This window comes from Chanodichthys erythropterus, chromosome 18 (assembly GCF_024489055.1).
Source record: "Chanodichthys erythropterus isolate Z2021 chromosome 18, ASM2448905v1, whole genome shotgun sequence".
Taxonomy (NCBI): Eukaryota; Metazoa; Chordata; class Actinopteri; order Cypriniformes; family Xenocyprididae; genus Chanodichthys; species Chanodichthys erythropterus.
The window spans coordinates 18482645-18496412 of NC_090238.1; the positions used below are offsets into that span (position 1 = coordinate 18482645).

Sequence of the window (13768 nt, forward strand, 5' to 3'; positions counted from 1 at the left end):
TGTATTTTGTAGTTCCCCATTTTATTGAAATAGTCAGATAATGAGATTTCCATGTGAAAAGTGGTGTCCAAACCAATACAAGTAACAGTATTCCACCTTAAATACATTTGTGCAAAAAAAATAAAATAAGAAAAAGGTCTACATTGCAGTATGGGGTAATTCATTTTCACATCCCAAGCATTCACGCCACACAGGTCAATAAAATACAATAAAAATAAAACTTAAAAAAAAAAAAAAAATCCAGCCGTACAGTCCTTAAAACAAGTGATTACACCTACGACATGCAAATCTGTACATAGTCTTACAAAAAGAAACAACAACGATATGATATGAAGTAGCAATTCACTAACAAGGCAAACAAGATCCTCACGTGAAATGCATGCAAATGTGTGAATGTGTCTTAAAAATCTCCAGTCGTCTCCTCACATTCTAGTCCATTCTACCTACATTGACCAGTTCACACCGATCTAAAAAACTAAGGCACCTCCCGCTCTAATATTGATCTATTCATTGCTAAGTAACAGTCCTAAATATCAAACAACCGGTAGATCTGGATGTCTGTCATTTCTACAATCTTGATCCTCCATGCAAACATATAATCATTGGTTCTGACATACCTGAGATCATTTCAAACAGGTTTCCTGTTCATGTTAATACCATAACCCTGGCAAATTGTTTCTAACCCGTTACAACCTGTATTATGAATATTAGTTTCTGTTTAGAAATAAACGTGATCATGGAATAGAGCAAACGCAAAACTAAGGTCCCGAGCAACACCACAAAGTTTGCAAGAGTGAGCGCTTGATTTAAAAACATGTGCCGAGTTTGCTGGACTGGTCCACAGTGAAGGTTTCAATAGTGCTTGCATATAATGGAAAATAGAAAATGCTGGCAATACTAGAATTAATAAATCCACAGGTAAATATATGCACAAAACTTTAACTATTTCTGTATTGTATGTGCTTCAATACGGAGTTCACTCATTTCAGCAAACATTAAAAGCTCACTCAAAAATTAAAAAGCTGTCATTACAAACCCATATGATTTTCTCTTTTTAGCATATTTTAGCATTATATTGAGCAACCGTGAACTGCAATGTGTTTTTAATGTCAGCAATTTTAACATCAGACATTGACAATGCAAGTATGAAGAAATATATACTCCTGCATTGCAAGGAAAAGAATCGCATCAACGTTTCTGCCTAAACATCACTTTCCCAGGTGAAATGTAATCAAAGGTGTGGAACAACATGCGGGTGAGTAAATGATATACATTTTTATATTCAAGTGAGCTTTTCCTAGGAACAATATTTGGGAATTCTGAACAGTGCACAGATGTACAATCATCTGCATCTGCAAAATTTGTTTTAAAAGGAATGGCTGAAATCCATTTCTCATTTTAGCAAATCTGACAAATATGCTTTGCGAAAGCGAGCAGTAGTGCGTGTGAATAATACATGCCTGTTTAGTGCATGAAATTGGACAGAGGGACAGCTAAAATTGTCGCAGTGATGAGGTTCTGTTAAGTCGTAATGGCTTGGCTCTCTAATCTGAGGTATTTTGAGGTTCAGGGGTGTTTGATAGTCTGGCCCTGCACATTTAAAACAGCAGCTTTTTTTGTACGTCCTTGCTGAATTCATTTCAATATCAAATGACCTAATCTCCCGCTGGTCCTTGCAGTCCTTGCTGTGTCATTATGAGCTGCAGGAAGTGTTAGAGGCAAAGCGTTGAAGCCCTTTGAATGCTTCACCTGATGAGTTTAGTGTTTTTCCATGTCACACAAACATTAAATGCTCTGAAACTAGTGGTATAGCTTACACTACATGTTATATTCACATGTACACTTTAGGCAAAATTTGGTTCTTGCGAGTTGGAAAAAAAACAAACAAACACTGAAAATAAAAACAAAATACTAAAATAATAATTATGAATAATTAAAAACTCTTTGGAAACAGCATTATTGCTTCGTGAAGCACATATGTAGGCAAGACTAACACAAACAAGGCTGCAGTGAATCGGTTACATTCAGCACAACAGCTTATTAATGATCACGTGGGATTGTATGTGTTTGGAGAGTTCATGTATTTAGCGATATTTAGCGGTAACATTGGATCTTGCACATCATGCAACAACATTCATGAAACAACAGCAGAATGAATGTGTAAATCTTTCTTAGAAAACATTCATTCATCTGTTTGTTAAAATGTTAAATATTTCCAATTCAACGTGAAATATGTTGTGTGCGCACAGAATTTATGAGCAATTTCATCTTTAAACAAGAATGTTTTTTACCATTCAATACAACAACGTGCACATGACTGTCCACATAAACGATTTCACTGCAGGCTTGTTAATGTTAACAACAAACAAGTGGACAAAATATACATAAGAATGGCTTTATGAATGATTTACACAAATATATTGTGTTTCATGAATGAGGCCCCAATACTTTTTTGTAGTGTTCCCTTGCAAATCTTTTCATCTCAACAATGGAATTTATGGAATTACAAAAGACTAGCATATCTTGACAAAATAATGCTTAGATTTACATAAAGTCTGCATGATTGACACAGAAAATAAAAAGGAAAGAAGACTCTCTCAAAGCCAAGTCACACTTATTTAACAACAGAATAGTGTTATGATTTCATTATATATTATACTCTACTTAAACTCTATTTACATTATTGAACTCAGAATCTATTCTTGAACTCTGACCTCTGAACGTGAAGGTCGGCATGGCACTGTAGGGTAGAAGCTGAGTAATACAGTAGTGCCACAGCTGGGGGGGGGGGCGCTCTATCTATTGGGACTCAACTCGATTGAAGTGTTCTCGTTTTATCACACTGATTGGAATGGCAGGAACAGTTTTCCATGTTAGTGTTGTGTGTTAAAGTAACATCCCTCCCCGATCAATTAAGACTTTTGAATGCATATTCTTTCTTGCATTAAATGAGGCACACTTGATGCTGTTGTCAGCAAACACTGATAAATTCATGTTAAAGCTGTGTGTTTGCCTTTTTCGACCCCCTCCACACCTGTGGCGGTGAGTGTTGAGCTACTCTCAGTGGACTGTTCCCCCATTCAACAGAGGAACCGAAACAGTGGCGATGGGTCCACTCAAAAGCGATGTAAGGTGCACGGTAATGTGCTTGTAAAACAATCACGTGTAATGCATATGCACACTAATACACGCAAACACACACACACCTGGCCCCAGCAGTGTGTTTGGGAAAATAACATATAAGGAGTCTCCGTTAAATGCGTGACTCTCTGTTGTAGAAGAGGATGTTAGAAAGAAATGTGCAGAGGCTTAGCTCATGTCTCCCAGCCGAGGTGCTCGCCTCGCTCCAGAGATTGAGTCTTGCTCTTGTGTGGGGATGAAGGGCTTGGTGGGCTGCTCAGGTTGGAGCTGTTGGAGGCCGTGGAGTGACGTGGCGAGTCTGAATCCTAAAAGCAGGACACAAACAAGAATTTGAATAAACAGACCAAGGGCCAGATTTACTAACAACTTGCGCCAGTGCAAACCCCCCCAAAAATTTCGTCAGGATTTACTAAAGACGTGCAACGAAAAATTAGCGCTGAAAAGGCGTGGACAGGTTTATTTTTGCAGCTGACCTTATTGCATATGCATTTGTAGGAGTTTCCCTTTCAGACACAAAATTTATGGGAGGAGAGTACTTGAATGAATCATGCAAGGTGATTTACTATGGTTTGCGCTAGTCAATTTACCGGTATTTGCACCATTATATACCACCCAAAAAAAGCATGTCTTAAACCAGACGCTAATTTGCACTGCTCTTGGTAGATTGCATTGGTCATTATGGAAATGATCAGGCTGCGTTTGTGTTCTTTAATTTGCGCGTCGTCAGTAGATCATGTGCAGAACTTTTTACTCCCATTGGTGCTTTTTTAGAATTGCGCTCTGAAGCTAATTTGCCCTGTTTAGTAAATCTGGCCCAAAACACATTACTGTTTTTTCTTCAGCAAAGATGCATTAAATTGATCATAAATTAATTAAATGTTTCTTAAGCACCATATCTTCACATTAGAAATATTTCTGAAGGATCATGTGACTGAAGACTAGAGTAATGATGTTGAAAATTCAGCTTTGCATCACAGCAATAAATTACATTTTAAAATAGATTTAAAGGTACACTATGTAACTTTTTTTTTTGTTGTTGTTGTTGTTCAAAACATTTAAATTGAGTCAATACATCAACCTTTATCCAAAATGTGTTTTTGTCTTACCCTGATTACTATGGTAACCTGTGTACATAACTCGCCTGTGCATGTCTCCTCATATCCGTAAACAGTGAAAAATTGATCCGGATACTTTGGCACATGTGTGGTGTAGGAGTGGCATAGGTTAGTTGATACAACAAGTGAGAAAGGTTGACATGGAACAGCTAAATTTCGAACCTCAGGGGAATCACCCATTTTAACGGCAAATAGAGGAGAGTTTGCATCCAAAAAAGAGAACAAGACAGAGCTCGTAATAAAACAAGAATCAACATTAGGGGCTTTTGCACCGGAGGAACCTTTTCATAGTTCCTAGAACAATTGGCAGAAGTATCCGGATTTTGCCGCGTCCGCACCGCAGAAACTAGGAACGATTTTAGTTCTAGGAACTCCTTTTGGAGGAACTAAATTTCAGAGTAGGGTCTAAACCAGCACTATAGGAACTACCAGTGATGTAAGTGTGTGTTGATTGGCTGAACGCACGCAAAACACTGGCACTCGCCATTTAAAAAAAATAAATAAAACGTGCACATACAATTTATAGCCTTTATATATTATCTATATACATGGAAAACAATGATAGCTGGACCTCTCGAGTTAAGGAGAAAATCCAACGCAACTTTGAGGGGGCCAAGTGAAACATGATTATGTATTTCAACTAGTGACACTGGACATCAACCACAGGGCAAACACTAATACTTTTTCATTTACTGTCTTCTTTCTTTGTATAACAGTTCTATCTAATATATTAGACAGGCTGTTTCACAAATCGTAAACTAACGAAGATGGAGAATTTGAGCGCTGTGTGCTCAGGCTCTGGTATTCTCAGCGCCGTCAAAAGAATGATCCGCCGCACCATCAAAATAAGTCACAACAACAAGTGCAGCTTTATGTCACATCATAGTTCCTACTTCTGGTGCAAATGCATCCAAGTAAAAGTGACATGGAGATGGCCTTTTTATTAAATCAGCAGGAGTGTAAGGCATTTTATTGAACATATATGGACATATGTAGCTCTCTAACAGAGTTCATTGTAAAGCAATATCTATTGTGAATGGTCATTTCATTATAGTTGTTGTAACACTGTGCTGGAATTTATTTTCAAGGAAGTACCATGTCTATTCATGGATTTAACTACAGTAACGTCTTAGGCGAGGTTGACATCATTTCCAACTAAACTGGTTATATCTCTTAAGCCCAATAGTAAATGTTTTATACGCAGTGGGATAATCTCTCTCTCACACTCTCCTTTTTTTTAGTTCTCAGAAAGAACCATATTAATCCGCACAGTCACACAGAGCCGAAGCACAACCAAAACAATGTTCTTCTGCAAAATGCATGCAGTTTTGTTTTTTAACTGCTAGAGGGCCAAGAATTACATAGTGTACTTTTAAGGCAAAATAACAATTGACCATTTTAACCCATTTCTAATGTTTTAGGACAAATGCTGTAACTGTCGTATAAATATTTAAAAATTAGAATTAGAGAACAAATTGCATGAACAAGACACTTTGCACAACATTTACTCAAAATTCACTAAAAAGATCTGAAAATATTTGTTATCCGTTTACTCGGCTGTTGGCTGTCAATTTTGGGTCTTACATAAATCTATTAATCTTTCATGCACATTTATTGACTGATGTGATCATTTAAAAATAGCCAAACATCAGCCGATTAAAGAGTTATCACTAGCTAGAACCACCACGACAACAATCCTCTTCTTCATAATATAAAGTGGATGGATAAAAGGTGCTATGCAACACATTTATGCTAGCAAACACTGTACACTTCCACCACCTACACAGATCAAACACGCTTTTAATGTGGAAAAAGCTCAACTAACCCATTTCCTCCATATGAGGTGGGATAAATACACAGGTCTAGGACAGAGCTACAGGGTTCAGATCTGAGAGAGCAGGGTCATGTATGTTACCTTTAGCTTACTAAGCAGGGTCCTTAAAGCCCTTTTCAGATCAGGGGTCTTCTCTGTGGGTGACACTCCTGGCCACTAAAGAGTCACACACAGCACCCACACGTCATTATAAAGTCGATGTGCACAAAGTCAAACGTGGTGCCGAAGCACAGACTGTGTTTGTGTAGGTGGAGTGTTAGCAGGTCAGCACCTCAATCTGTGGATATGGTGCCATTTCACACACTCAACACATGCATATATAGCGTGAGAAAGAGAGGATGGAGAACCTCCAAACACATTTTGGCATGTGAAATGCAACAAATGCCTGTGTATTAGATTTAGATTAGATTGATTAACACACTTCTAGTGCTCTCTATTGAGTTTTAGCTGTGATCAGCATCACAAAGAGCTCTAGGAGTGAAACTTTTACCTGTTCTGATCAGTCTGGAGGTCAAATCAACATGTTAAATCACATTCATAAAAAGAACACACCATAAAGGGGCGATTACACCTTTACAATTGAAAGAACAGTCTTGTCATTCAGAAGGGACCAAAATATTTCCACTATCTCAGCACCAGGGTTGCAGAAAGTTGAATTTATTTTAAGGAACCTTATTTCTAGAAATAAAAACCTTTTAAGTCTGACTGTTCAAATACGTTTAGGGTTTTTTAAATGTTTTTTTTAAATGCCTAAATTAAAAATTAATAAGGAAAATACTTTTAGAAACCAAGGCATCTGGAAAAGTAGCTACAGACAATTGTTTCTGGCACTGACCTCTCTGTCAAACTGGGAGAGAGGGGCGTCACCCCCGCAGTCCATGCCCCCTCCGGATGAGAGCGAGCCATCAGAGGGTGATGTCATCTGACGTTTGGTGGAACCGTAGTTGCCAACTGAAAAGTCCCGTCTCAGTGCACTTCCATTTTGAGAGGTGGAGCCTGGGATATGGGACACAGTCATCAACAGATCCTTAAGACATTTGCTGTGTCCCAGTTCACCTACTTCTACTATGCCCTAAAAGTATGTACTCCGAGTGTGTAGCAGAAGAGTAGGCAAGCTTTGAGACATACTACTTCATCATAATTGCATCTTTAACGGACCGCTCTAATTAGATGCTATTTACACTAAGTGACAATAGCAGCACTAGGTGAAAATAGCGATAGATTCTATTTACACCATGTAAAAGTATCAGTTCTTTGCAATAAGAATAAAGATGCTATCTATACTTTTTATTGGCAGATACTATTTGCACCTCAGTGTTTTTGTACAATACCAGGATGCAATAATATCAGAGTGTAAATTATTACTAATTACTAAATGGATGCTGCCTTATTGGGAGAATAAAAACCCTACACCTTCAACTAACCCTAACCAATAAACACTTTTAATATTATTAAACACTCATTTGCAGTTTATTTCCATTTTTAGAACATTATTTTCATTTTTATTGAAAATAAATGCGAGCTCGGCAAAAGGCGGATTTGAACCAGCGTCGATTGCCCACTGATGAACTAACCCACTGATGTCACATGGACTACTTTGATGATTTTTATTACCTTTCTGGACATGGACAGTATACTGTACATACATTTTCAATGGAGGGACAGAAAGCTCTCGGACTAAATCTAAAATATCTTAATTTGTGTTCTGAAGATGAACGGAGGTCTTACGGGTTTGGAACGACATGAGGGTGAGTCATTAATGACATAATTTTCATTTTTGGGTGAACTAACCCTTTAAGTTAATGACTAAACGTATCTTTATAAATGTTATTTATTACTCAATTACTCAAAGCCCTTTATCTAAACCTCTCTACTTAAACTGTCATCTTAAAAACTTTTTATTCGCGTTTGTAATTCTATTCGATTTGGGACACACTAATTCAAACACTATTTAGGATGGATAGTATGCAAAATAAGACACATTATCTCATTGTCATTGACCATGAGAACCTGAAAAGTTTAAATTGCACTATGTCCGACCTAACGACAATTGATGACGAAGATTGAAAGTTCAAAATAGTATCTGAAAAATTCAGAAGATTATTTGAAAATTCAAACATTCAAAAAATGTCTGGAATTTTCAAGACCATTTGAAAGTTCAAAAGAAAATTAAAAAAGTTCAAAACAGACTGTTTTAGAGTTTATAAGATGGTTTGAAAGTTCAAAAGACAATTTAATAATTCACAAATCTGAAAATTCAAAAGTGAAAATCTTTAGAGTTTTAGAGTTTATATGACAGTTTGAAAGTTTCAAAAACCAATCTGAACATTTAGAATACAGTTTGAAAATTTTTTGAAAAACAGTTCAACTATTCAAACTGCCCTTAACAACAAAAAAGTTTCAAAAACAGTTTGGCTAAATATTTCTGATCATATATAGACTGCACTGTTAACTATTCAAAATATTCGCCAAATGAGTTTTATGGATATTTCCTATAAAACAGGCACTACTTCTTTCTCTTGACAAATTTCTATTTTTTCTATTTATTTTATAAATTTTTCCTTACATTATTTTTCTTCAGCAGTACTTATCCATTACTCATTCTTATCCATATATCTCCATCTATGAACAAATATTTCAGTACTCACGTGTGCCGAGACCACTGCTGGCACTCATAGATCGTCCTGGTTCAGGCCTGGCCTTGCTGATGGAGGGGATACTGACGGATGCTCCCAGGACACCACGGCTCTCCTGAGGGCGCACATTCTGAACACCCCAAACACACAGTGGGCAGAAAAAAACTCTTGCATTACTTATTACTGAAATCAAACAGTAAAATAAATTAACAAAAGCTGTGGTAAAAATACACCAGTGTCACTGTAAATTATCTTAAAATATACAGCAAGGGGAAAATCATTTTCTCACTTAGTTTTTCAATAAGACAATACAAGCAGAATACACAATATTTTCTCATTTAAAACTTTAATTTGTGGCTTTGAATCCATGCCTGTTAGCTTTGAGTTCATCCATGGTTTTAATGCTTAAAAGGTGCGATTTCTGAGAAACATTGATTTGATATTTGAAATCAACTCAAACTGTTTTCAGGCCTTCCCACTAAGTTCTCTCCACATTTTCTAATATTAACGTGGGTCCTAAAGCTTTTACCTGATCACAACCCTTCTTTTTCCAGTAATAATCCTCTGACCTTTTCTCTTTTATAATGTCAAGCCATCTCTCTTTCTACAGTCTTTCTTCAAATCTCCCTCTTGCTTACTCTCTCTCCTCCCCCATAATGAGTATACACGCCCCTGCTGCTGATTGGCTACAAGTGTGTTGTGCCGCTCAGTACAATCCACTTTTGACAGCGTTTCTCAGAAATCACTTACTGCACCTTTAAAACAAAAAAAAACTAAAATGGAGGGATGATTTGTCATGCAGAGAAACAGTTTGTAAACTGGGAATAATCAATCTGTGACACAGGCAGATAGTCTGAACACACAGATTGAGAGTGAAAGTGAGAATTAATTCATTCTCTTCAGAAAACAGATGGAGTGAGTCTGTGTGTGTCTCTCTGGTCCTACCAGAGAGCAGATGGAAGCAGGGGTCCCAGGGGCGGAGCTGAGGGACAGGGAGTGGGAGGAGAGAGGGGAGGAGTCCTGGGACAAGAAGTTGTCAGCAGAGGTGACAGTCATGTGATAGACATGCTCAAAGCTGGTAGGGGTGGAGATGAGGCGCAGACGAGGAGAGGGGAGAGGAGAACCAGGCTACAGCAGGAAACCCAAGAGGAGTAGATATAGAGGGGAGAATGGAAGAAAAAGAAAGAAAAAATATAGATGCATGCACCAGTTTACTGCTCAATAATGGTGTAAATAAAAGAAGAATATGACGGCGACTAGTCAAAAAGAGCTGAAGTTATTTAAAAGACAACATGAAAACAAAATTGATCCTATGTACTTCATAAATGTTGGTTATATAAAATGCCTGTGGAACATGACATTACGAAAGTCAAATGTAGTTTTATGCTGTCTTTTAATCAAGCTCATCTATAAAACTGAAATAACAACAGTGGAGATAATTAACAGCTCGTGCTCATTAAAACAGCTCTTAGAAACAGATGGATGGAGGCGTAGAGAAGCAGGAGAAGAATCTAAGAGGTGACGTTCTCCCTGCTGTTAGCTGCTCCTACCATTGGCAGATCTTTCAGGATCTGGATCCCATCTCCTGGGCCCATATGAACCACATGGTTGAAGTTTGTTGGGTTTGAAATTAACTTATTCCTCATTTCTGGGTCTCTCAGCATCTCCCTGAAGAGCACAAACAACACAATGAGACCCAGAGCACATGAACACCTACTCTAGAATAATTAAAAAACAAATTGCAAACATGAAAATTGGATTACAATTAAGAGCTTTCCACACTTACCTCATGCTTCTCGAGAAATTCATTTGATTATTTTATAGAAACTTTCACATTCTGTTTATTTGCAAAGAATTAAAATGCTGAAGCTATAATCAATAAAAAAAAAAATTCTTTAGAGATGCACCAATACTAGATTTAGTTTAGATTTAGATATTTATAATATCTGCTAATACGGATGCTTTGATTTTCTTAGGGGAAAAAAAAAAAAATCTCCCAACTAATGCTATACATGTACAATGCTGTGTGATGTAATTACACTCAAATAAAAACTGAAACGCAGGTAATTTTATTATATATATATATATATATATATATAGAAGCGCCTCTCTAGCGTTTTTTTACGAACTGTAAACATTGGATAACTTTCCTGAGGTAAATGCAAATTTAAGCTTTTTTATTGACATCTTTCCACGGTTGAAACACTGATTACACTGATACATTTCGGTAAGTTGTATTGTATCTTTCAACATACCTTTTGAGGTTCATTCATGTTTTTTCATGCTAAAAAGAAGAAGAGATGACTCTTGCTTCATGCTGCCGCTTGAATTGAGATGCTACAGCGATCTGTCACTTGACTCACTTCACATTTAAGAGTGTCAAAATGCCATTTATTGTTTAAATCTCATGAGAAAATTAAAACATTTTTGAAAGCTGTAACTTTGCTTCTAATCAGAAGTAACAAGGCAACAAACCTGGGATCTGGCCACCCTGGCTTGAACTACAGGTGATTCATAGGGTCAAACAGAGCCTGCTTTAACATTGCCCTTTTTTTCTAACTGTTAATGTGTTATTGTAGCATTATCTTTGACAGCCCTAAATTAAATACAAGAAACACTCTGAAATGTTTTTCCACCCCCTTTTGACAGGATATAATCGTCCATAATCATCGGCTATTTTTAAACAATTGGCCAATGGCCGATAGTGAAAATAATTGCTTTTATCTGCCAATAGTCGGTATCAGCTGATAAAAACAATTATTTTCACTACCAACTACTGGCCAATTTTTTAAAAACAGCCGATGATCAGGGCTGAAAAATACATCAGTGCATCTCTAATAGAGTTGTTACTGACCACATAAATATATAAATAAGAATGTAAAACCAGGGATAAATTAATTATGAACAGAGTTAAAACATAAAACTTCTTGGGGTTTAGAAGGGTCCAAAAATTAACAATTTCAAGTGTGAAAAGCCCGTAAGAGTTTCCTTTAGAAGTCAAGATTTTTGCTTGGCTTGACCATCACCTCCTCTGCAGAACCCTCTCCTCCTCCGGCACGCGGAAAGAAAAGCGGCGTTTACTCGTCACACTGCGCACCATCTGTTTACGGCTGTTATCAGATGTCTCTGGCACCACCAGCTCATCTCCCTCTGCACATCATTACACAGTACACAAAGCATTAAACGCATTACACTACACATTAAATTGTATGAAACGAAGTCTATTAGGATGTACAACTCTGTTACATCATATGTGCATGAGCTGATGCTTCCTTTTCACAAGATGCTGCATATTAAGCCAATTCTTTTAACAACATGAAATAAAAATGGACCCTATTCTCTTTTTAATATATGTTCCTAAACCTGTGCGAATGATAGAAATCAGTGCAAATTCTTAAAAAAACAATGTTTGAGTGAAAATGCATTAGCTTTCTCTGCCTCTGAAACGACTTTTCATTTTCTTATCTTTTATTTCCTACTGAATATGCATGAAGATGTGGGGCAGGAATTCTGGAGCAGCAGCAAGAGGGAGAATTTCACCTGCTGTCTTGTTTTTAAAGTAGATGAGCCGTACGGTTTCCAGCCCTAACAGGTTTAGGGAGCCGTCTGCGTTCAGAGGATGAACCTGCAATGCAGGAGACACACCACTCATTAACACACTGCACTTTAATTTACCGCCTGCTTCTACTATATTTTATTCTATAAAAAGATGAGAAGCTTTTCTTATGATGTGGTATTGAAGATATAATGAGAAGTGTACATTTTTCAAAGGCATCGTTTGAATCCACTCCATAGTGTTGACGTCAAATACATCCACTGCATTCTCGCTATACACTGACAGATAAGGTGCATTATAACCTGCAAGAGAAAAGACACAGAAAAAGTGTGAGAAATAGTAATCTTAGCACTAAACCTCTAAACTATTAAGCAAGCAAGTTATCCTCAGCATTCCTCTGTTCCAGGACATTTTGTGCAAATTATGAGCACAACATCCACACCTAAACGGTTGGTGACTAATATAATTGATGAGCACATAATTACATCAATGCACACTCTCAAGTTGAGTACACAAAATATCTAGTGTAAAAATTAGGCCACACTATTTACATAAAATAATATATTATATAATATTTTAAATATAATGGGCGATCTTAAAAAATCTTAAATCACAATATGATTCATTTTATTTCACGAAAAGGATAATACATCATGAAATAGTTATTTTTGCTTTAAATAATGATATCAACATTTTTGATACCATTGAAATTTCATAATTCTTGTCACCATTTTCAACATCACAAAAAAACTAATACTATCCTAAGTAGGGCTGTTCAGCGATAATCGTGATTATCGTGTACAAAATAAGAGTCTGTTTACATAAAATATATATATATATATATATATATATATATATATATATATATATATATATATATATATATATATATATATATATATTTAAATTTAGATTTTATATATAAATATATTACTATAAAAATATTTATAAGATATTTTTCTTAAACATATATATGCAATACAATGTATGTTTATTTATATATACATAATAATTATATACAAAACAAACACACATATTACGTAAACACAGACTCTTATTTTGTACACAAAGCAGGTTTATTAGGCTGCTGTCACTTTAACCCTCATGTACTGTTGCGGGTCAATTTGACCCATTTTAATTTTTGGGTTGTCAGAAACATCAGTTAACCTATGTTTTTTTTTCTTGAAATTTTGTGACTTTTTCTCAGTTAGGGTCATGAACATGCATGCAAAGTATCAACACGCTGATGTGTTTTGACATACACACTAAATTTTGGTTCCTTTGGTGGTTTGCGGGTCAATTTGACCGGCATATTTTAATGTTCTAAAGCAACTGTACAGACCCAAAATAATAACGTGTCTTGATTATATTTTGTCATTTTAGTTTTTTACTATCCTATGAAGCCAAAAAAAATATTTTCCTGACTTATTTCAATATAAAAAATATTTTGTCAGCCACATATGGTAAAAATTAGCTATCATTTCTT

The 13768-nt window shown here is 36.3% G+C and overlaps 1 protein-coding gene across 19 annotated transcripts in view; it reads right to left on the reverse strand.

The window, feature by feature from the left end:
• Window positions 1-20: 20 nt before the first annotated feature.
• cdc42bpaa (CDC42 binding protein kinase alpha (DMPK-like) a) overlaps window positions 21-13768 on the reverse strand; it is a 75242-nt gene continuing 61494 nt past the window's right edge. For 10 of the 19 annotated variants that reach the window (XM_067366534.1, XM_067366532.1, XM_067366531.1 and 7 more), the window contains 9 exons: window positions 12487-12584; window positions 12267-12351; window positions 11753-11876; window positions 10277-10394; window positions 9672-9854; window positions 8739-8856; window positions 6926-7086; window positions 6172-6246; window positions 21-3446 (listed from right to left, as the gene is read on the reverse strand). In XM_067366534.1, coding sequence (XP_067222635.1) covers window positions 3315-3446; window positions 6172-6246; window positions 6926-7086; window positions 8739-8856; window positions 9672-9854; window positions 10277-10394; window positions 11753-11876; window positions 12267-12351; window positions 12487-12584 — 1094 coding nt within the window. In that variant the 3' untranslated portion in view covers window positions 21-3314. The remainder of the gene's footprint in view (window positions 3447-6171; window positions 6247-6925; window positions 7087-8738; window positions 8857-9671; window positions 9855-10276; window positions 10395-11752; window positions 11877-12266; window positions 12352-12486; window positions 12585-13768) is intronic. The other 9 variants (XM_067366542.1, XM_067366540.1, XM_067366538.1 and 6 more) reach the window with 3 other exon arrangements.